Source organism: Gadus macrocephalus, chromosome 11 (genome assembly GCF_031168955.1).
Source record: "Gadus macrocephalus chromosome 11, ASM3116895v1".
NCBI classification, from domain to species: Eukaryota; Metazoa; Chordata; class Actinopteri; order Gadiformes; family Gadidae; genus Gadus; species Gadus macrocephalus.
In genome coordinates, this window is record NC_082392.1 from 13,868,757 (window position 1) to 13,890,325 (window position 21,569).

At 42.3% G+C, this 21,569-nt stretch overlaps 2 protein-coding genes across 3 annotated transcripts; both read left to right on the top strand.

Moving 5' to 3' along the window:
• The first annotated feature begins 180 nt into the window (after positions 1-180).
• ptpn2a (protein tyrosine phosphatase non-receptor type 2a) lies at positions 181-8,977 on the top strand. 2 transcript variants are annotated; one of them, XM_060064692.1, is made up of 9 exons: positions 184-384; positions 1,434-1,524; positions 1,613-1,713; positions 2,178-2,276; positions 2,588-2,725; positions 2,954-3,163; positions 5,837-5,998; positions 6,860-7,047; positions 7,214-8,977. In XM_060064692.1, the coding sequence occupies exons 1-9, from the start codon at positions 328-330 to the stop codon at positions 7,401-7,403; spliced, it is 1,236 nt and encodes a 411-aa protein (XP_059920675.1). In that variant the 5' UTR covers positions 184-327; the 3' UTR covers positions 7,404-8,977. The 2 variants fall into 2 exon arrangements, with proteins under 2 accessions (XP_059920676.1, XP_059920675.1); XM_060064693.1 differs by lacking the exons at positions 6,860-7,047; positions 7,214-8,977 and adding an exon at positions 6,154-6,308 and having other exon boundaries at positions 181-384; positions 5,837-6,085.
• A 780-nt stretch (positions 8,978-9,757) lies between these two features.
• cep76 (centrosomal protein 76) lies at positions 9,758-17,681 on the top strand. Its single transcript, XM_060064690.1, has 13 exons — positions 9,758-10,142; positions 10,368-10,523; positions 10,743-10,839; positions 10,948-11,172; positions 11,298-11,483; positions 11,971-12,068; positions 12,438-12,566; positions 12,838-13,026; positions 14,726-14,892; positions 15,105-15,264; positions 15,561-15,734; positions 16,138-16,355; positions 17,417-17,681. Exons 1-13 carry the CDS (start codon positions 10,080-10,082, stop codon positions 17,553-17,555), a joined length of 2,001 nt encoding a protein of 666 aa, XP_059920673.1. The 5' UTR covers positions 9,758-10,079; the 3' UTR covers positions 17,556-17,681.
• Positions 17,682-21,569: the final 3,888 nt, after the last annotated feature.

Sequence of the window (21,569 nt, forward strand, 5' to 3'; positions counted from 1 at the left end):
TATTTGTATAATTGTATGCGTACAATATTGAAGGTTTATTTTGAGTTATATCCAGAAGTAAATAAAATACATTAACTTCATATAGACGTTGTGTGTTTTAATTAGGGAATGCAGTTGAATAATTGAGCTTCCAATAATATCAGGGATTTTCGAACCTGGCAACCCAGATGACAGCGCTTGACCGGAGTCCTCCGCTCCTCCCTGTAGGGGTCCACAGGGTGCGTGAGACTGCTGTCTATATGGCGCACAGACACAAGTTACTACAGAAAAGACGTTAAACATCTGCCTGTCGTGTGTGAAGTGTATCGGGACAACATCCAAAGTAACATGGAGCAGGAACTTGAAGACATAGACTCGTCGGGGCAATGGCAAAACATTTACAACGTAAGTCGCAGCCACGGAGGGCCTCTCGTGTTTATGTGGCGATCGTTGCTAACGAGTTAGCTTATTTTAGCTAACGCTGGGTAGCCCCTTGGCTTCCAAGATATTAGTTTGTTTTATGCTATCCGTCTAATTAGGTCATGAACGCATTTGAATCTCAGTGAACAGTTACAAGCCACCACGGTGCCCTGGTGACTTGAGGTGCATCTAAGGACGCATGGGTCGCTAGTCGTTAAGTTAGGTCTTCCGGACTTCCGTAGCGACTCGGCTATAAAACGTGCAAGCCCACTTCTCATAGGTTTCCTCCGGCAGGTCCCCGTGATGAGGCGGGCTAACACCGGTGTCCTCTGATGCTTCCAAGAACCTGTTAAGGCTTACCGAGAAGGCGCACGGTTTTAGAGACACACTTGTCTAGCTGAAGAGTAAAATTAGACTGTGTTCTGTGAATGCTTAACTCACACACTAGATGTGTTCTCATTTTATAATGACATTCATATGGGTTGTTTTCACAGGTATCGAGCGTTTCTTTTCAGATTCTATGTTCTTAAGCCTATGTTGTGTTTTTTGTACCTACATAATCATATTATGTATTTGAGACATTTGCAGATACTGCCAGAGCCACCAGGCAAATTCATGTCATTACTGCAAGTGTCCGATTTGATGCAGTATGTAGGAGGGAGAGACCGACGGAACCGCATCTGACATGTAACGCGCAGAACATGCACAGCAAGCCATTACTTGGAACTAAATCTAAGCTTTCTCGGAATAGTGTCGATTTCCGTGTGCATCTTAAGCCCTGTTTATATTCGCAGAATGAGTGACAACCTTTGGCTTATATTCGATATATAAACACAATACGTTTTTACACTTTTACTAATACAGAAGTATAATCTCATGTATAGCCCAAATAACCTGGTGGATATATTTGGAGCTTTGTATCGAGCCTCTCCACTACATCATCCGTCATTGCTTTCAGTACATCTCAGCATAAACCCATCTTGTTGATACACCAGTGTAATGTATTTATCTCTTTGGTATTCCTGTATTTATAGGAAATCCGCAACCAAGCCAGTAAATACCCCTACAAAGTGGCAAAACTTCCAGCAAATCGAAATTTGAACCGTTACAGAGATGTTAGTCCATGTAAGTGTTACCTCAGCTAAATAGGAATCCCCAAACCTTCATAATGTTAGACTTGTTATAATCAATTATTTTGCTCCATATCTTTCAGTTGATCATAGTAGAGTAAGACTTGAAAACTGTGATAATGACTATATCAACGCAAGCCTCGTCGCGGTGGAAGAGGCTCAAAGAGCTTACATTTTATCTCAGGTGAGTGACGTTCCAAACATCACCCTTTTTTTTTGGCGGGGGGGTTTTCTGCTGACATAATTGTGTATCGCTGCTTTTGTGGGCATTTGAGAGAAGTCTACGTGACCACTCTATGAAGGAGTATTTTGACAATGGCTTAGTCATGAAAATGCATTTAGTTGGCTTTTGGGTTTTAACTACTGTGTTATCGGATGTCCTTCCATGCTTAATCCATCAGTGTTTACTCCACAGTACTACACATTATTACTTCAGCTTTCAGTGTTTTGCAGTAAACACTGCACATTATGAATGTTTGCAGTGCTGTGCTGTGTTAACTCCACAATGCTGCAAGCAGTCATAATGTTGTTTAGGTTCGGGTAGGGGGTTAAGCCCTGTGGGCTAGTTAAGTTCCTGTGTATGCTCAAAGAAGCACGTTTCACTCTTATGGTGTTTTTGAAAACCAATAACTTTTCCTATGCTTTAAGGGTCCATTGAGAAACACTTGTGGCCATTTCTGGTTGATGATCTGGGAACAGTGTTGTAAGGCTGTTATAATGCTCAACCGAGTCATTGAAAAGGGATCGGTGAGTACAATATAGCTATATTATTATTGTTCATGACATGCATCCATAAACTAATAAATCATTATGAAAAAAATTGCTCTGCTCCCTATGAAGCAAATCTAAATGATGTCGACCATGCTCTTCACATTTTGTGAATGTTGTTGAAATATTGTTCACATTCTAGTGTTTATCTCAAATCCAACAAAAAAGTTTGACAGAAGTAACCTGCATTGGCTTACATGCTTTTCGTTTTGAAGCAGTTGTAGAATATGTTATTGTATACCATGTAGTCAGATGTCCCATTGTTAAATTATTGTTTTTTTTTTCCACAGGAAAAGTGTGCACAGTACTGGCCCACCGCACAAGAGCAACAGATCAGTTTTACAGACACAGGGTTTGTTGTGAGGCTACTTTTAGAAGAGGATCAGTCCTACTTCACAATACGTTTGCTACAGCTACAGAACACAAAGGTAAGCAAATAAAGCCTTACTTCATTCTAGATATTGTGTCCCTCATGCTATTCTACATTATGTAGTATTACCTTTTTACTTTTATAATCATAAAACATTGTTAATTCATCTGTAACCCTGGTCCATGCCTTTTCCAAGTTCTGGTATTTTGACCCCCATTGTCCTAATAGTCCTGTAACAGTTCACTAACAATCGGGTCTACTTGTTTTAACTGGTATCCCAATGCAGACAGGAGAGTCAAGGGAGATATACCACTTCCACTACACCGCTTGGCCTGACTTTGGGGTTCCTGAATCCCCTGCCGCCTTCCTCAACTTCCTCCTCAAGGTGCGCGAGTCCGGCTCGCTAGGCCCAGAACACGGCCCATCTGTGGTGCACTGCAGCGCTGGGATTGGCCGCTCTGGGACATTTTCGTTAGTGGACACCTGCCTGGTTCTGGTAAGAATTACCAGGGCTATAATACAATGCAAAGTATGCAGACATAAAGACGGAAGCTTTGCTAAACACAGTTACACAGTTGAGGACAAAGCACATTTAGCCAGACTAATAAAATATTTTGGCGTGCCAATGATAGACTGGATCTTTATTTGTAAAGTGGTATTTGCTTTGGTGGATAATTCTAACCGTGCACTATTGTCAGACGAAGCAAATGGCAGCTGTTTAAGGGAAATGTCTTCATTCACCATTTTCACTACTGCTTTTCAAAGGTCATTGGGTATTTAAGTAGAACAGAAAAAGATATTTGTCATTTTTCCTTTTTGCATTAACAAAATAATACCAGCACCCTGGCGCTGTTAAAGACACGGTTTATATGAGCATATGTCGATCATATTGTGCACGGGTTCCCACGAAATATGGTTCTGTGGAGGGGAAGTGCTTCCAAGGAAGAGGCATGCAATAGTGTGGGGCTGTAACCTTGACTAATAGTTGAGTCATCATTCTGAGTTGTCAATCATTTTAGCATGGAGAGAGAAAGGTTTCCAAATGAAACGCACCAAATAAACATTCCCTCCTTCCCTAAGTCTCGCTGCTGTTGAGCATTGTTGCATTCACACAACTCTGGTGGAGCTTAGCTATGCAGTATGTGATGGACAGGCAAGATGGATTCCCTGAAACAATCAACAATATTGTCAGAATTTTGGTGGGAGTGGTCTAAAAGTTAAATAGTTTCAAAATGCCGTTTTTAAACAATTATACTCTTAATGATAGCTCTTAGATCAAGCTGTAGATCTGGTCTGCAGCATATTCTTATAAGCCCACAATTGCACAAGGCTTGCATTGGCTATTCACCATGGGTAAGAGAAACGCAGTTTCCAGCAGTACACAACGATAGAGCCACGGTGACTTGGATCACTGTCCACTCCTGGCTTTTGTGCGAAGTGCTTATTATGGACTTTGTGTGCTTGGGATGTGGACATAGGAAAGTTCCATATTGGTTCTTCACGCTCAAACCCATCATTCACATCTGTTATACATTTTTAATCAGTCAAATGCTTCTGCATTCTCTTTATCGATGGGGGTTTTGTCATGATTGGATGTGAATACCATGCATAGTAAGATAGAATGGGGCTCTCTGTCTACACAAACACCGGCCACGGTTTGATATTGTGTATATTATGTAAGCCTATATCATATAGATTTACATATATAGTGTATTAGGCTAATAGTTATAGTATAGTTGAAAACAGATGCTGATGTTAGTTCATTTGTATGTAGAGCTGGGTTTGTCATTTTGCACTGTACATCGCCTTTAGACCGCTTTTGGAAACTAAAAATTACGGCTGGGTATTGCCATGTACCTCACAATTCATTCAATTCCGATTCTTTAGGTCACGATTCAATATCGATTAGATTCGATATTGGTCCAAATGCATCGATTCAATAATACGTGCAGATGACAAAAATACCTCAATATTATTTAGGTATTTTTCTCATTTGTATTAGTTTCGAACAAAGTGACCACAAAATGAATTAACCATTTCATTGTGCTTTAATTAGCAAAAAGTAATAATCATAACTGTTTCCCACAGACCAAGGACCAATGTGTGGTGCGGGGGGGGGTGGCAGCGCAGGCGCAGCACGGGCACGGGCTTGATGTGGAAGAACAGCTCAATCGGAATAGAAAAGTATCATATATATACGCCTCAATCGGTTCGGAATACAATTCTATGCGGAATAGAATAGGTGGTGTAGTCCGCTATAAATACTTCCGATTAGTTTGGGGTTTAACTTGGAGCAGCTGCAGTAGTTCGCAATTGGTCCACTCCGTCTGTACTTTAATGCACACCGAACATTACCGCTGTCAAGGAAATTGGATTTATTGCCTGATTCACGTCTTTGATATTATCACTCCGTAGTAGTTACAGTAGTCCGGTAACTTATCAACCCCAGCGTGTCCGGTTGCTAAGCGACAGGTGACATCGGTGGGTTCATGTGTTAGCATCGTCGCTCTCGCTCCGTGTGTGTGTGTGTGTGTGTGTGTGTGTGTGTGTGTGTGTGAATGACAGGGAGAACGAGTGCTATGCAGAGATGAATGGACGGAACGATTTTTAGATTTCCAAATCGCGTTATTGAAAAATATATATATATATATATATATTTTTTAATACAATAAAAAAAAAAGACAATCAATTCGTGGCACTCGATGTTGATTCTGTGGCGCCGCGCCACACAATGGTCTATGTATGGGCAAATGTAAAAGTCCATGTCAATTTAGGCATACTCGGTTCTTGATTACGATGACTAAGTATGCTTTTAAAATAGAAAATGTCCCTCTTATTATAGGTTGAAATGTGCTTACTTTTAAAGTAGTGCAATTATAATTAGCCTTAGAATGGGACATCGTTTTTGACTACAAAATAACTTACATTGGATTGCTGGCCGTAATGAACGACCAGTGAAATGTTAAGCATTAATAAAAAATAAAATAAAAGAATAAAATTATCTATTTAAAAAGAAATTTCAATCGGAATTGAATCGAGAACAAATAAATTGCGGTGCATTGATGAATCTATATTTTTACCCAGCCATACTAAAAATGGTCTGTATTTGTCAACCTTCAACTATTAATTATCATTTGTAATTAAAGAACATTCAAATGTGTTTATGTAGATGGCCAAGAGAGAGGACATCTCCTCCATAGATATTCAGAAGGTCCTGCTGGACATGAGGGAATACCGCATGGGGCTCATCCAAACCCCCGACCAGCTCCGCTTCTCCTACATGGCCGTGATCGAAGGAGCCAGGCTCATCTTGAAGGACAACAAGATACAGGTATGCTCTCCCCCTGGGACCTGGTGTCATTCTGATAATTACCCACCTGTGTTTAGTGTGTGTCAGATACAGGTAGACTTTACAGAGGTACCTGGTGTCATTCTGAGAATAACACACCTTTGTTTAGTGTGTCAGATACAGGTAGATTTACAGAGGTACCTGGTGTCATTCTGAGAATTAACCACCTGTTTGGTGTGTTGCCTTTGAAATATTTTAACAAAGTTGCATTCGTAACTGATGAAGAAAGTCTGCGATTTGCCTAAATGTGTAGTATCTCCCCTGAGATGAATGAGGTTAATTTGTACATTGGTGGAAAAAAAGTATGAAAACAAGGTATGTTTTCACTTCACCATATTGCCCATATCTCACTAGAGCTAAAACTGAGCTGATAGTGGAACTAGCAAAGATTGAAACTGAATAACATTCATTAGTCTTTGCACTTTCACTTATTGAAGGCGGCAATTCCCACGGATATATGCAGATCGGAGAACCTATTATGAAATTATCTATTATGAAAACCCGTAACAAAGGTTTTACTCTACAATCCACCATCATTTCATATACTCATTCCAACACACAACCCATTTCTTTGTCACAAAGTGTTTTTTACCAAAGTAAAGAAATGTGGATTTCTCAAGGATAATTAGCATTGAGGGATTGCATGTTTTTTAAGTGCTCCAGAATTTGAGCTAACATAATCCTACGCCATCATTATTCTAGAGACTAGACATGCTGCCGTCAGACCCCCAGTGAACCAAGCCTTCATTACCCAATAGAGCTTTCTTTGTTTTGTCATCGTTCACTGTGAGAGCTCGCTGATGGTCTTCCATCGTGCCTTTTGTATCTTGTCCGCCCAAACAGACCAAGAGGAAAGAGCCAGAGTTGTTGGCCCCTCCGCTACCACCGCCAAGACCAAGCCTGGCAAACAAGCCCAACGGACAGCCAGGACCCGGGCCGGGGCCAGAGGTCGGCCCACAGGACGACAGACCAGACAAGGATCGGGCCGGCGACCTCGCACACGAGCCCCAGACAGAGAAGAACTCTGGGCCGTAAGTCGCACAGAATGCATACTTTGTCGTCATAAAGCTGAAACGAAGTGGGCGTCCATTGATGAGCTTCCAGGAAAACAAACCTCACCGTTCCTGTTGTCGGTTGGATTTTCTCTTAATTTTAGCAGGAGATTAATTGCCAACCTCTTGTCTTGATTCTTTCCAGTGTGCGGAAGAGGCACCGTGAAGACCGGATCGCCTGCACGGCACAGAGGGTCCAACAGATGAAGCAGAGACTGAGCGACTCAGAGAGGAAACGGGACCAGTGGCTCTACTGGCGGCCCATTCTGCTAAACGTGGGGGCCGGCGCGGCCCTGGCAGTAGGCCTGCTAGTGTGCTGGTGGTACTCCCAGTGAGAAACTCTTGCCGAGTTCAAACTGACTCTTTATTTTGCACCAGTACCAGGGATTAGGTACTTTTCTTGTTGAAAGTAGAGTTAGACGGTAAGACGTGCATAACCGGGGGTATTTATTTCTTCTGAACACGCAGGAGCGCTAGATCAATTTCGTTTGTGTTTATTTTTCATGCAAGATCTTAACAAGACAGAAAAACTAAAATAGTAACATCTCAGGATCTCGGTGCCAGCACGATGATTTAAAATTCTTTATTTCACCTTTGATGAATGTACTGTATCATACAAATTGAAAAGGTCAGGTGTCTGATCACTGGATCATCTGTCGACATGTTTTACATTTTGCATTTCAAATGGTGTGGGTGTGTATGTGTTGACTTTCCATCCTGCCATAGATAAATATGTAGTAGATGTGACTCCAAAGACAAGAGGTCAACAACAAACTGAGCTTTTTCTATAAGGAAAATTGTTCTCCGTTCCATGCATGTATTTATGCATTTAGAAGTTTGTTCTTCCATTTATGCCTACGGGGCATGCCAGTAAGTCAAGAAACCTTTTCTTTGTTGGATGAGGCAGTTCTGGGTCAGATGCCTCGATGTTCGATATTCTTAAGAGAATGTCAATCCGTTGAGTTTTGCTTTATGTTACATGAGCACACATTGTAGGTTTTAGTTCTCACATGACCAATAGACATGATTCACCTAGCGGCCATATTGGTTCTAAACTTAAGCTGGTTGGGGAAACTGAGTTCCCCCAAAGAGGCTGCTGGTGAATAAAGCCTATAGCCAAGCTTGTAAGGTCCCTTGCTGCAAACTCCTTTTTGAAACAGGTTTTATTTCTCACAAAGCTTCAGCAAGCTTTCAGTTCTACTGTGTTGTGTTTTAACCCACTGGTTGGGTTAATTTATGTATTTTCAGGTTGTCCCACTATTGTGCAAGGGAGAAGCAACATGGATTGTGACGTTGTGGGTTTTAAAATGGCATGTGATGGGGAATAGTTAAAAATCCCCTAGCTGTGTTCCAACACTTAAAATGTTTTTGTTATTACGTCTCTAACACAAACATTGAAGCTGATAGGAACTGTAACTTAACAATGTTCTCTTTGCCGGATTGAAACATTTTGATTTGTTAAAATAAGATATGAGCTTATAATTACACCAGCTATGTAATAGATTGACCGGGACCAAAACAATACAGAGAAACATGTGTATAGTGCAATCTGCAGATATGGACTGTCTTGCATAAAACTCGAAAGTCAAATGTGATGTTGATGGCGGCAAAATAAAGTTACCGCGTGAGTCTGCATATAGTAGTTTTCCAGTTGGTGTACTTTTCAATGTGCCTTGAGTGAGACAAATATTTCACATTAGAATTGCAATATGGTCAAACTAAATCCATGTAGAATCATTAGCTGTTGTCATCCAGACTAAAGAGAATTACATGTTTGCACTGAATTGAGCTATTTACTGGAAGTTGATATGTGACAAGTGTAAGTTGTATCAAAGATATTTTAAAACCAAATGTGTTGGTATGTGCTAACCCCTTTCAGAAGCATTGATAAATACTTTCTGAAACACTGGATATTTATCCTTATTGGATTGGTTTTTACGGTCTTTATTTAACACAGCTGTTCTCAGCCATAACATTCCATTCAATCTTTTCTTTACCCTCTTACGATTCAGGGGATGGCTTGTGCACTGCTGAGGTGCAGCGAGAATATGATGGGAAAGTAAAATATGAATTACTTCTTCAATAAAATATTTGATAACAAAGTCGGGTTGTATGTTTGAATTTCATTTTACCCGCCATGGGTGGAAGCAGCCACCTGTAAATGCCGTTCATCCATCACTGAGCTGGATGTCACGGTATTATGTTCTCCGGGACCCAAAGCACTCAGCTAAATTAGTATAGGAATGGAAAAGTTGGCTGCAGTCGCTCTCTAAATTCCAGGAAGTCAATCCAATTTTTAGGAAGGAGCCATCTCCCCATATTGACTGTTTCTTTTGGACTGCACTACATGCAACACTATCCCCTCCAAGTGTGCCAGAACACCTGCTGGATCAAACCTGTTCTAATGGTTAAACTACTGTGTGGCTCCCTTGGTCCAGTCATATACACGTACACACACACACGCAAGCATTAACACAATTATAATTAAGTATCTTTTAATAAGTAGCCTATGTCCCATATACTGTTCCTCGTCATCAATCGGACGTAATATTCGTAATAATTAATATATAATAAACGAAACGGTGTCGCATGGACTACAGTGCAGTCGGGCGAAAACTACAAAGAGGGGACCTCTTTTGATTGGTCGCAGTTCGGTGACGACTTTCGGACCGTTTAGATATCCTGCGGACAAAAGGGTAGATTGTTTTGAGAATTTAAACGAAATTCAGATTATAAGCATATCATTCCGTTGAAAATTACATATTGTGGTATGACACTAAAATGAGCTGTCTGTTATATGATTGATTTAAGAAGTTGAATAAATAACAACAGGCATTGGACAAGGGCACATTCCCGCTTGCTTTTCCGCCACAGTTTAAACGGAACTTCCCAGGACTTGGCCATGTAAAACTAAAGGAAAATACAGCCTGGATAGATTGTCCCCTATATGGTTTCTTAAGCTACGCCGTATGTTACTGCTCATTTGTTATAGTTAGAGACTTTTAGTCACAATGTCTCTGCCTCCAGAGAAAGCTAGCGAACTGAAGAAAACCATTCACGATCATCTGATAAAGGTGAACAAGCAAATTAGACGTTATTAGGTTTTTTTGTATCATGTATTGTAAAGTCCGACTTCTACCCAGAGTCCCGATACTGTATTGCAAGAGCTAGTAGTCATCTCAAGACGCATTGTCGTGTAGTTTACTGTCTAAGTTGTCAATAAGTAGTCAAATGTATAAGTTGTGCATAAAAAACAAATCAATAACCATGGTATAACATGCTTGGGGCATGTCGATCAGATGGATGTCCATGGGAAGATTCGAGAGGTGCTGTCCGAGACTCTGAAGGATGGTCTGGGCTATGGACCGCATACTTTCTCCGAGGGGAATTTCCTACAGGCTCTACAGCGCAGGGGGATCATAGATGATGTCATGAGAGACCTGCAGTTCAGCCAGGTGACCCAACAATAGGACCCTTTGTTTGTTATGTACTAGAGTACCTTACCCGAATACATGTAGGCTATTTGAGTTGAGGATTAAATAATTATTAAGTAAAATACGTGTTGTCAAATACGTTTAATGCATTCATTGAGAAAGTATTTTATAAAACAGAATTTCAACAAAGATTAAATGTTTGCCCACTTACTCTATACTAACTATTCTTTGATTCTGTAGAGTATACAGCAAGACACGGAGAGAAGCAGAGAGAAAGATTTCCCCAATAAGTCTGCTCCTCATGTTGCTGAAAAAAACCGGCTGCCGTTGAATAGAAGTGAGACAATTCACACCAACTCGACCACAGTAGGCATCTCTAGAGTTATTTCTCGACCTGAATAATAAGTTAATTTGTTCCTTTTCTTCTTCTTCACTCCCCTTTCAGTGGACATTGACGTGGCCCGTCGATACCTTCATCTCCAGGTACTTGGTGGCAAGGCCTTTCTGGATCACCTGCAGGAACCAGAACTACTGCCCGGCCAGGTGTGTTCCACCTTTAGGCTCTACCTGCACTTCCGTAATCAGAGGTTCCATTCGAAGCCGGTTCCCTGTGCCTGCGAACCTGACCTGCAAGAGGGTTTCCTGTTGGAGGTCCACAGAGACGGAATCGGTGCGTGACTTCTGTTGGATTTCTGTTGGTTCTCATTGAGATGTAAATAATTATTGAGGTCCACAATGTGTGGCAATTTAGCCAATCCACAATGTGTTTTTCCGTTTTCATATTATATATTTTAGGGGAAGGTAGCAGAATGGCAGATTGCACCACTATGCTGTCCATTTGTGACCCAGTACATTTGGTTCTGATAAAGATGGACACCTCCAATGAAACCACTCTGGTCTCCTCCTACTTCCTGGATTGGAGGAGTGTACTCAGTGCTCCCAGTGGGAGGACCTGCTTCAGTGTGGAGCTACTGGGAGTGGGTGAGCGGGTGAACTGGAATGTATACTTAATAAGCTGAATGGTGCCAACATCTTTTTGAGATGAGAAGGAAATCTATCCCTGCACTGCAGCGGGGCCATTAGCTGCCATCCTGGCTGGGGTTTGCTTAAAGACTGTCCAGCTAGTAAGACTAACCGACCCCAGCAGATCAAATGGTATAGATTATTGCTATTCATATTTTTCAAATTCATTATAAATTCAATAAACCAATGATAATAGATTAACAATAAAATGTCAAGGCAAACATATTCACCCACATGTATATATGCATAAGAAATGGAAGAGAAATGCCAGAGCCCAGCAGGACTGCTTTGGTTTCTGAGCCTGGTTCCACACATGGCCTCCAGCTCATGGTCAAGTTTCTGTAGAAGAACAGGTTTAAGAGAAGCATATATCATCAGCAGGATTTTTGTTGCTCTTAGGGACAGGCCAACAACTTTGTATGTATGTCTGTGTATGTGAGAGCAGGAAGTGAGAGTAAAGTACCAGCCGGTGTTCTGACCATCAGTCTTGAGCTCTACCCTCCACTGGTGGAGACTCTCAATGTGGACATCATCACCACACAGGTCAGCAGGAACCCCATCACCTCTCAATCGAAGTTGTTTGTTCTCCTAATCTTTCTCTATTCTCATACTCTGTAATGAAACGTTTACATTTCTCATGCATCACTCAAGATAGGTCTCAGCTAAGCTATTGACCTACTTAAAACCTGGTGTAAATATTTTTGGGTTGTAATCAGTAGATGTTTTTTGTTTTTTTTTCACAACTTACTTGGGACATATACATTTAGAGAGTTAAAAGTGAGGTGGAGTGTTGCTGTTTACGTTGTTTTACCCCTTATATATAGCCCCTGTCATGACCATCTGACTTGTAACGGCATATCTCCAGTCTGTACTGTACAACTGTCCCCCTGATGGTAACCGCCTCTTGTCCAGCAATCGCTGGAGCGCCAGAGGTCTGCGGAGAAGGAGAGGCTTTTCCTGGTCTATGCCAAGCAGTGGTGGAGGGAGTTTCTAGAGATCCGCCCTTCACACCAGTCCAAACTGGTCAAGATCTTCGCACAGGTGTGTGCGTGTGTTGTGAACTGTAGCAGTATTTGCATTTGCGTATTCCGAAACACATCTCTGAGGCCCTTCCCTCTGATGCTGTTACTGGTCTGTTTGTTTAAGGTTGAGGCTTTTGGATTTAATTTCCTCTTTCTAGTATTTATTTTCTGCCACCAATGAGGGGAGGTGATTTCAAAGCTGCAATGCAGGTTTTCACTGTCCTTAAAGTCACCTCTCATCCCACCCTGTGTGTGTGTGTGTGTGTGTGTGTGTGTGTGTGTGTCTTTAGGACGAGAACGGTGTCAACCGGCCGGTGTGCTCCTATGTGCGTGTGTTGCGGGCGGGCCGGCTGCTGGAGAGCCCCCGCCAGGCGGCGCGCTTCGTCAGTCTTCTGGCAGACGAGAAGGCCCCCCTGGTGGGCGGGGGGGCAAAGCAGGAGCAGTGGTGCTCACTGCTGGCCTTCGTGTGTAGAGGCAAGGTAGGAGAGACCTGAACAAACACACCGTCCGACTGTTTATCTCTCTGCACGCCTTGGTTTGCAAATAGCCCTTGTGTAGAAGGCGTTTAGGGAATTGTGGGCAAAGCTGAGTTAGTGTAAAAAAGTGTGAAAATGCACACAAATATGGACATTGACATTATGACGTGAGAGGAACCCCCCAGCTAATGATAGATTAAGATACATTTAATAGTTTTGTGTGGAAGGAAACGATTTTGCAAACAAAGCACACCAGACACTAACTGATTCCATTCAACAACAGCCCAGTCCTGATTATCAAAACCGGAATTCTCGACAATCTCTTGCAATCAAAACCATGACTTTAGTGTAAACAAACATGGTTGACGACGGTCAGGAAGAACTAGCTTAGCTTTTGCAATGTTTTTTTCTGAAAACGGAGAGGGCCCGATCGTTAAAAAAAATAAAAACTTTTAACATACCCCACACACCACACGATAATCTGTAGAACCATCAAGAAAAATCTGGATTTTGCTGACCAGAGTCGGAAGGGGGAAATCGGGCACAATATCGGGCGAATCATCCTGTAGTGGGTACTCAGCATTACCTGGATATGAATGGCTGTTTGTGTGGGAGGGATCTAGTCCGGGAAAGGGAAAAGGTTTTCCACTGCATAGCCTGCCCCGCATTACTTTAACCTCAGTCGTGTTGCTTTGAATCAAAGTGAGCAGATTATATATATATATATATATATATATATATATATATATATATATATATATATATATATATATATTTTGACCTTATGATCAGACATCTTTCATTTGCATTGTGTGAGGACTTATTGCTTTTCCTGGCTACTAAATATGGAAATATCGAATATAGTTGGACCACTGTATGAATTACATTCAGCAAAAGTCTTACCCCAATACAGTAATGCAGTTCCGTGTTGTGGGCCAGATTTAGACCAGATCTAGAACACCACAGAACTGTGCTGAGCTGCACTGCTGATGCATGCAGAAACGCTGCGACCCAGCTGTGATCTCTGAGCTTCATTCCAGGGAAAATTAATTTAGCCATGTCACTCCCCCCCCCCCCCCCCCCCCCCCTCTCTCTCTCTCCATATTAGCCCTTTCTGGGAAGCATCTATCATTCCTTCTTCCGTGTAATCCTGGCTGGCCAGCATCACACACACAGACGCGCACATGCGCGCACACACTCAGTCTTTGTGCCTCCACTCCAATCTCTCTCTCACATGCACTCACTCACTCACACAAACAATACAACAACACACACACACACACACATTAAATGAGGGGTTTTATTATTACAAGCGGTTGCCAACCTATCCTCATCAGTCTGTCTCACGCATGTGATCAAGGCTTACAGGACAGGGAGGACTGCTTGTGTATGGGTGATGTTTATTTAGACATGTACACAAGGATGTCACGGTGACTCAGGGTCAGTCACACTGAAGAAGTGGATCCTGAGAGATGGGATTTCTCCCTCTTAGCTGTGTGACTTATGCAAAAAAATATCCTTTGGTAATACATAGGTTTATTAAATTGCACTTGATTTTGAAAACAAGTGTATTTTTTGTTAAATCTATAATGTATGTATGGATGTGTATACATAATGTATGTATACACACAGTTGTACAACCTTGTCACCTCCAGTGCAGAAGGAAAGTCCCCTGGTGACGTATGTTGCGTGTTCCCTCCAGGGGGACTGTGAGGACCATGCCACCCTGCTGTGCAGCCTGCTGCTGGGCTTCGGTCTGGATGCGTACGTGTGTGTGGGCACCAGGGCCAAGGGAGGCCCCCACACCTGGGTCCTGACCCGCGGGACTGATGGAAGCATCACCTTCTGGGAGAGCCTCACCGCGCACAGGTGACACACACACACACACACACACACACACAGACACAGACACAGACACAGACACACACACTTGCATTGCCATGGCAGATAGTTGAGCTCTCTTTCATTGTTACGCTGTCAATTTTTTTTTATTTCTTTTTACTTGATATAATCTGTGTTGAAATTGTTAATAATTCTACTTGAAGAAAATTGTTTTTGTTCTTGTCTCCTTTGCGCGTCAGATACCTGCACCAGGCTATCGACCCAGACGCCCCGCCCCTGGCCCCCCAGCCCAAGCCCTCGTCCCCCTATCGCACGGTGGGCTGCGTCTTTAACCACCAGAGCTTCCTGGCAAACTGCCAGCCCACGGACGCCGTGCCGCTCTGCGTCTTTGACCTTCAGGTGTGATGACGATGTGTTCCCTGTACCCAACGTCCTTGACCCCACCGAAGTCCATACGACTGCATGGATGTGTATAACATTTAAATGGCTGTTCCGTTGATTCAGGCAGTGGGACACTTTAAGAAAATGTTTCTCATTTAAACCAAAAAAGTGTTTCAAGTTATTCAGTTTGAAAAGACAAGTTATGACATGCTTGTGATATCAAAAGTATGAATAATACTCCCTCAATGCCTACGTGTGTGGCTGAGTGTTTAAATGTGATGTTGTGAGCTCACTCTATGGCTCCATGGTGACAGAACCCATCGCGGTGGAAGGCGATGAGCGAGGAGGCCCTGAGGTCGGTGTGTGCTCCGGGTTCCACCACCGCCCTGCCTCCCATCCCCCCCCTCTGCGCCTCCTCCCTGGAGCCCGCCGCCGCTAGCAACCAGCTGGAGCTGGAGATGCGCTTCCTGGTGGCGGAGCACCGCAAGGTGAAGTCCTGTTACCTGAACTTAATGTGGTGCATCTTTCAGGAGATGATGGACCTTCTTCCGCCACTGATCTATTGATTCGCTGTTTAAGAAAATGGAACAGTTTAAAATAAGTGCTAGGCATAAGTGCTATGCAGGAAAATAACGGGGAGGGGAAATGGGCATCTACCTTAGCAATTATATTTATTGGTCAATTTAAATCCTTACCGTTGTGAGTGCCTGATTACTGAAACAAAGACTAGGACGAAAGAATATAGGGAACGAAAATGGGATGCAATAAATCAACTTCTTTATCGCCTTAGTTCGGGATGTAACGATAAGTAGGTTAGTCCCATTTAGCGGCTCCTGATTGGTTTAAACCGAGTGTAATGTGACGTTGGGGGGTGTCACGTGATCCGCCCAGGACCTGGAGGTGGCCACGGTGTGGGACGACCACCTCTCCTACCTGCTGTCCTCGGCGCTGGCCGCCTACGAGACGGAGCGCTGCACCGGCGTCTCCTGCGGCAACGAGGAGTTCCAGGACGCGGTGAGGCGGGCGGTGCCCGACGGACACACCTTCAAGGGCTTCCCCATCCACTTCCTGCACCGCAACGCACGCCGCGCCTTCGCCACCTGCCTCAGGTGAGCGGGAGGGGCCACTCGGCTCTGGAGAAGTAGGAAATGGTTTCCTCACAGGCGCCATAGGGACGATGTTGCTGTGGTCAAGAGGGAGAGCAGTAAAGAGCGGGTACACAGCCTAAAGTCGGCACGACCCTGCTCTACTCCCTCCCTCCCTGAGTTCCTCTGCTTCTTTCGAACACATTGACACGCTTTGTGATTGACAGGCAGCATCAATTCATGCTTGGGCAGGAACGAGCCGAGAGCAGTCTAAAATCGAAAGAGGCGGGCACAGTCAACTAGAAATATATATTCTCACAGAGCATTTCCCTCACCAATACATTTCTAATAAACTAAACTTGAGTCATAGCTCTCAAATCTTGCGTACAGAACCTTTTAATGTACTTGTCTGACAGGGTAATGGAAAGGACACGTAAATTGCTGACTTTGCAAAAACAACGTTGATGTTGTAACGTCAGTTTGCCGCCCCAGTAGAGACGTTGTAGTGTGAATCAAGCTGACAGAGAAGTAATTTAAAACCGAAGCAGAAGTGTTGACGGTGATGCAACGGTTCCGAGAAAGGTCAGGTATTTGCTCATGATGTCACCATTCGCACATTCTTCTGAGCATCTTGCAACACTATTTTAACCTGTGTGGAATGCAGTTTTACTTCTTTATGTGCGTCTATTTTTTTGTTGGATTGGAAGTAGTCTGCTTTTATCAACTTATATTTTGTCTATCGTACTCTTAAAGTAGACTAATGTAGCTCATTTTTTGTCCTTTTTAATTACTTCTTCAGCATTGTACTTTTAGATTTATATATTAAAATGTACAATGTCATGATTGTGCGTGTGTCATGTGTAAAAGAGCACCACCTATTGGTGAACGTTGAGACTTCAGTAAGCTCATTTCACTCCAATATATATATTTTTATAGGTCCACAGGTTCTTTGTTTGAAGTGTGCATTTTTTCGAATAACACTGAAAAAAATCATGACATTTTACATTTTGAATAATGTTATCCCTTGCATCATCACATTACGCTCAACGCTAATGTTTCGTCCCGTTGTGTTTTCATTCACACAGGTCCCAGTTCTGTGAGGAGATAGTGAGTTGCCGTGGCGACCATGTGAGGCTTGCGGTGCGCGTGCGCGTGTATGCCTACCCTGAGAACGCCTGCGCGGTCTGGATCATGTTCGCTTGTAAATACCGCTCCGTAATCTGAGCAATGTGGACTGCGGAATTCCCTCCCTCTGATCTGCAGAAACACTGTCCACATCTAAAGAGAATGTTTTTAGGTTATATTTATATATTTATATTTTTTTAAATAAATAGATCATTGCAAAACTGATGAACTGCAGTTTGACTCGTGCTTTCAGATATGCTATCCTAAAGATCACGCATCGTTGCAGTTTCCAAAATGAAAACCCCTTCTGTTTCTGTCATGCTTTCTGCTTTTCTTCCTTAATGATGTTGCTCTGGTCCACTCCACCGAATCTGGTGTACATTGGCCTTAAATGTTTTCAGTAATTGCACACTGCTTCTACTGGTTCATTTTACCGCTACTGTGTGGATTCATAGTTTAGTGCTTTATGACCTGAGATAACAGACAAAAAATCAGCTCCAACGATGTCGTTAGAAAAAAACTATCCTGGGAAGCCCGGTATTTATCTTTCCCAATGCCGAGGCCAAAATATTTAAAGGTGACATATTATACCACCAGGTGTGAGTGTGATTAGCCGTTACAAGCTGTTTTGAAAATCTGCGTCTTCTGACATCACTAGTGGGCGTGTCCACCTAGGTGTGTGCCGGATAGATCAGTCTACCAGCCGGCTTGTAACTGCTAATCACACTCCCACCTGGTGGTATAATATGTCCCCCTTAAATAAAGGGGCATCGGACGGCAAGTGCACAGGGGCTAAGCACTCATTGGCTGTGCCCTTTTAGGTGACAATTGCATCCAGGAGTTGATGGAACAAATGCAGATGTTGGGAAAGGGTGAGTCTTAAGTATTCATTAACCCAGAATTACAAATATAGATTTCTAATGTGGTAAATGCTGATGCTTCTTGAATATTTTTTAATTTTTGATCACTGATCTACTTGTCTGAACGAATCACCAGCTTCTCACTCGCAGCCAATCAGAATGTTTTTTCTTATTAGCTCTAAATTAAGTTAACATGTGACAGAACCCTATTAAGCCGCAACGTGGAGTGTTTGTGAGCTTGATTGTATTTTTCGGGGTTTGACAAAACTCTTATGATTATGATGCAACGCTGTTGCATCTTTTTTTTTTTTTTGCCTTAAAATGAAATCCGGGCAAACTTTGCAACCAACGTGGGAGCTTCAACACCTCACTGAGAAGCTGGTGGAAGTAGTTTGGATTTGCTTGGGATGCTGACCTCAGGTGAGCTGTATTGTGGATTTGTGCAACGCTCACTTTAAACTCCACTCGCAGACAGGCGCATGTTATCGCTATCCCTGTTCTTTTACCTCCTACTTTACAACGTGATGAAATTAGTTTGATGTTGGATGTTTGACAGATCATATTATATTAATTTTTGGGTTCATCTGCGGTTCCTGCCGTGTTTTCAGTCAGTCTTGGCAGACAACAAAGGGACACCCACTTGCTCCTGACCGCTTGCTTATCACATATGCACCGTCAATAAACTACTGCATTAATTTCCTATGGAAAATTGCTTTTTGCTCAATAGCTTCCTTGGTATGGCACCAATACACCCCAAACCTATGCAGTACTATTCTAGTAGGTGGTAACGAATCCCATGGCATCGGATTGTAAATAATATTGTGTCTAATTTGTACCAAAATGTGGAGGTCAAGTATGATAATTTTTCTTCTTGTCCAACAGCACTTTGACGTCTTGTATAATGCTGTGTGTCCTACACTACATCAATTGTTTGTTTGGTTTACAATTGCCACAGTATTAAATGAACCTACTGTGCGATGCAGAATTAATTTACTTCTGAGGTCCTTTCGTACTACCCACTGTCAAGCGGGGATCTGAGTGTACCACACTACTTCTCAATGACTAGTTTGGTTCACAAACATCCCAAGTGTCTTCTTGCCAAGACAGCCTTCTGGCACAGTTGTAGGTCTCTTAAAGTCCAACCATGAGGACTCAATGGGACTCTTTTTGCAGACCAGGGCCTTGTGCAGACACTTGCGTTTCTGCCCTCCAGGACTCCACAAAGATTCACTTGACCTACCTTGGCTACAGGACACTTTATTCGCAGAGAGCCCCCTCAACAGACGCGTTTGCCTGAAGATCCAAAATCTCTAGGGTTAAAGTCTAGTTGAATACCAGAACAAGTGAGGTAAAGTTCTACCCAGACTGAAAGGATTTGTCCTCGTTTCTAAATGCATTCATTGCTACCCCGCTGGATCTGTGGACGTCTTTTCGAGATGGAAGACTGCTAGCTACACGACTGACTGGGTTTATTTGCATGTCTTAACTGGTTGTTTTGGGCCTGGTTGACTTTTAGCATGCTAGATTTGCATGGATGCTGATTGTACACGTATGCACACTACTCGTAACACTCTGCTACTTCTTATCTAGTCTTAACCAATTTCAACTTTCAACACACTTGAAGCCGCTGTTTAGTGCTGCTTGCCGTTTTGATGGCTAATTTATTATTTGCATTTGTTTCATTCTGTGCAATGCTGTAGTGACTGTTTTCACTGTCGGCTTGCAGATATTTGATTGTGCTACTGTTGATTTGCATTAAGTTTCATATAGTTGTTCCAACCCAACTTTGTTGTGAGCTTTCCATTGGTGGCTGAATATTTGCTTGTTTTTTCAGAATTGGGTTGGCCACCCTAAACATATTCACTGGTTCCTTAAAACAAAGTAACATCTTTTAAGAATTTCAACACTTTGATAATTAACATTTTGCCTATTTCAAGTCCATAGGAAGATACCTCCAACATCGGAATAAAAGGCTGTAAAGTAAAGTTGACCAATTTCTAAGATTAACTGGGCAATTGATAGACTAAAATGTAATCACAATTTTACTGATTTGTCAGGGTTTTTCCTGGCTGTAGTTGTACTTTTGTAGCAGAGAAGTCTCATGCTGGGAGAGTTATTACTTTAGAAAAAATCTAAATGCTTGAATATGAACAGTTGATCACGAATCAAACGAGTAGTTTGTGTTTCATAACAGGCAGTTTTATTCAAGTGGTTGAATAAATGGTCCTTATTGGATAAACTATTAGAGATTGAGACACTGGTTTCACTAGTCGCATGTGGTGGAGTGGTACGGTCAATAAATAATGAAGAAGGGTAAGAATATGAAATGCATTTTCTTTTATTGTTGGCTTAATTGAATTTTGGTTAGAATGACTCCTCCTTTTGATACTTCCTGACACAATTTGACACAATCAGCTCATACAGTTTCAGTTGTGGTTTGCATATGGGTTGAAGCTGTGATCTCAGCACCATCACCATGAAGTAAATAAAGTAATCACCCAAATTACTAAATGTAATGACCTGAGTTTTACACCAGATGGTGATGTCGCTGCATTCTGTGGATCACTTCATTGACTGATGGGCAGCTTCAAAGACTTTAACTTGAAATGGTCAGAACAATTTTCAAACCACTGCCATAGACATATATTTTTATTTATTAGCAGATTGTGTTTCAGTTATCAAGGGTTTTTGAAATCCTCCAGCACAAAACTTTTACTGTGTGAAGCTAACTTGCATGGAACTGGTGATCTGCTACCTACCATCCTGAGGAACCTCAACTCCTACTCTCCAAATTACAGCAACATAATGAGAGAGACTTAAGGGACTTAGCTGGCAACAAACCTACCATTACGTGTCTAAACTTGACCATCTAACACCCAAACTTAACTGTCGCATCTACTCTACTAAATTAACATCTGTAGGCCTAACCTAAACTCTCGATTTCTTAGATTTGACATTACTTACTTGACTTACTTAACCCAATACCTACGTAACCCTCCTTAACCAACTAATGCTTAAACTTGCTCTATCAAACTCTGTACTTATCCATCTTAAACTTATACCAAACAAAATGGCCTCAAACTAGCTTACCCAATGTGTTCCTAGTCTTCCAAACATCGCCACACAGTGCACCACAAATCTGCCTACTGTACCTACACCATACAGACTAACTGATTTGTCTACCCATTTTTAATCTGTAAATATCAGGTATTCTTATAAGAAGTTTATTGTTTCACCTCTCAGGGTTAAAGTT